This window comes from Gracilinanus agilis, unplaced genomic scaffold (assembly GCF_016433145.1).
Source record: "Gracilinanus agilis isolate LMUSP501 unplaced genomic scaffold, AgileGrace unplaced_scaffold7973, whole genome shotgun sequence".
Lineage (NCBI taxonomy): Eukaryota > Metazoa > Chordata > Mammalia > Didelphimorphia > Didelphidae > Gracilinanus > Gracilinanus agilis.
In genome coordinates, this window is record NW_025398711.1 from 2,662 (window position 1) to 4,249 (window position 1,588).

General features: G+C 40.4%; 1 protein-coding gene across 1 annotated transcript; it reads right to left on the reverse strand.

Annotated features, from left to right (window-relative positions):
- Positions 1–1,013: 1,013 nt before the first annotated feature.
- On the reverse strand, positions 1,014–1,520 carry LOC123256662 (deoxyuridine 5'-triphosphate nucleotidohydrolase, mitochondrial-like; the record flags this gene model as incomplete). Its single annotated transcript, XM_044685246.1, is given in 2 exon segments — positions 1,014–1,302; positions 1,304–1,520. Coding segments are annotated over 2 exon segments (506 nt in total), but the record flags the coding sequence as incomplete, so codon positions are not given.
- Positions 1,521–1,588: the final 68 nt, after the last annotated feature.

Genomic DNA, 1,588 nt, shown 5'->3' on the forward strand with positions numbered 1-1,588 from the left:
ATCAAAACCCAAATCATATCCCTATTGAACTATATGATCAATCATATCCCTGTTGAACTACATGATCAATCATATGTTTTTCTTCTGCATTTCTACTCCCACAGTTCTTTCTCTGGATGTGGATAGTGTTCTTTCTCATAAGTTCCTCTGAATTGTCCTGGGTCATTGCATTGCTGCTAATAGAGAAGTCCATTACATTCAATTGTATCACAATGTGTCTATCTCTGTGTACAATGTTCTGGTTCTGCTCCTTTCACTTTGCATCGATTCCTAGAGGTCTTTCCAGTTCACATGGAATTCTTCCAGTTCATCATTCCTTATAGCACAATAGTATTGCATCACCATCATATACCACAATTTATTCAGTCATTCCCAAATCGATGGATACCCCCTCATTTTCCAATTTTTTTGCCATCACAAAGCATGCAGCTATAAATATTTTTGTACGAGTCTTTTTCCTTATTATTTCTTTGGGGTACAAACCCAGCAGTGATATGGCTGGGTCAGAGGGCAGGCATTCTTTTAAAGCCTTTTGTTCCAAATTGTCCTCCAGAATGGTTGAACCAATTCACAACTCCACCAGCAGTGTATTAGTGTCCAAATTTTGCTACATCCCCTCCAATATTTATCACTTTCCTTTGCTGCCATATTGGCCAGTCTGCTAGGTGTTGTAGGATTTAAATTAATGTCCAATACTCCTAGAGTTATATTTTATAAAGTTTATTAATAATCACTAGAAGTAAAGGAACAAAAAGGTAATTATCTAACAAAATAAGGCCACATGACTAAATTCTCCTGCCTGTTTAAAAAAACCACTGGCAGCCACTAATTACAGGAAGAAGAGAGCGAGAGGCAGGGCTAGACTAAATTTATAACATCTCTACATCAATACATAACGTGAGTAGGAAAGTGGGGTACTGGGAATCATAGTTTTTTGTTTTGTTTTTAACAGCAGAAATTAATTTTATTGGCTATTTTAGGGGGGAAGTTGCTACATCTACTCTTATATAATTTTAGTTTTGATCAGTAGAACCAAAACCTCCTGATCCACGTTTAGGGTCATCTAAACCTTGGACTTCTTCAAGTTCTGGATAAAAAACCCATTCACAAATTAGCTGTGCAATCTGGTCACCCTTTTTTACTTCAAAGTTTTCTTTGCCAAAATTAAATAGCACTATACCAACATTTCCTCTGTAATCTTCATCTATGACACCAGCTCCTACATCTATGAAGTATTTTGTAGCCAAGCCAGCACATGGAGCAACTTGGCCATAACAGCCAAGAGGAAGAGAAATCTGAATGTGTTTTCACAAGGGCTTTCTCCATGGCTGGTATTGTATAATCATAGGCACTGTAGAAGTCATAGCCAGCAGCCTGGGCCGACCCCTTAGAGGGGGCAGTGGCATGTTTGGAGAGGCGGGAGAAGCGGAGGCGCACGGGGGTCTCCTCCTCATGCTGAGCAGGCTGGGCCCACTTGCTGGGGAAGACCGTAATGGGGTTTGCTTCGGAGTAGGGTGTGACTGCAGAGAAAGAGAGAGTGAGAGAGAGTGAGAGAGAGAGAGAGAGAGAGAGAGAGAGAGAGAGAGAG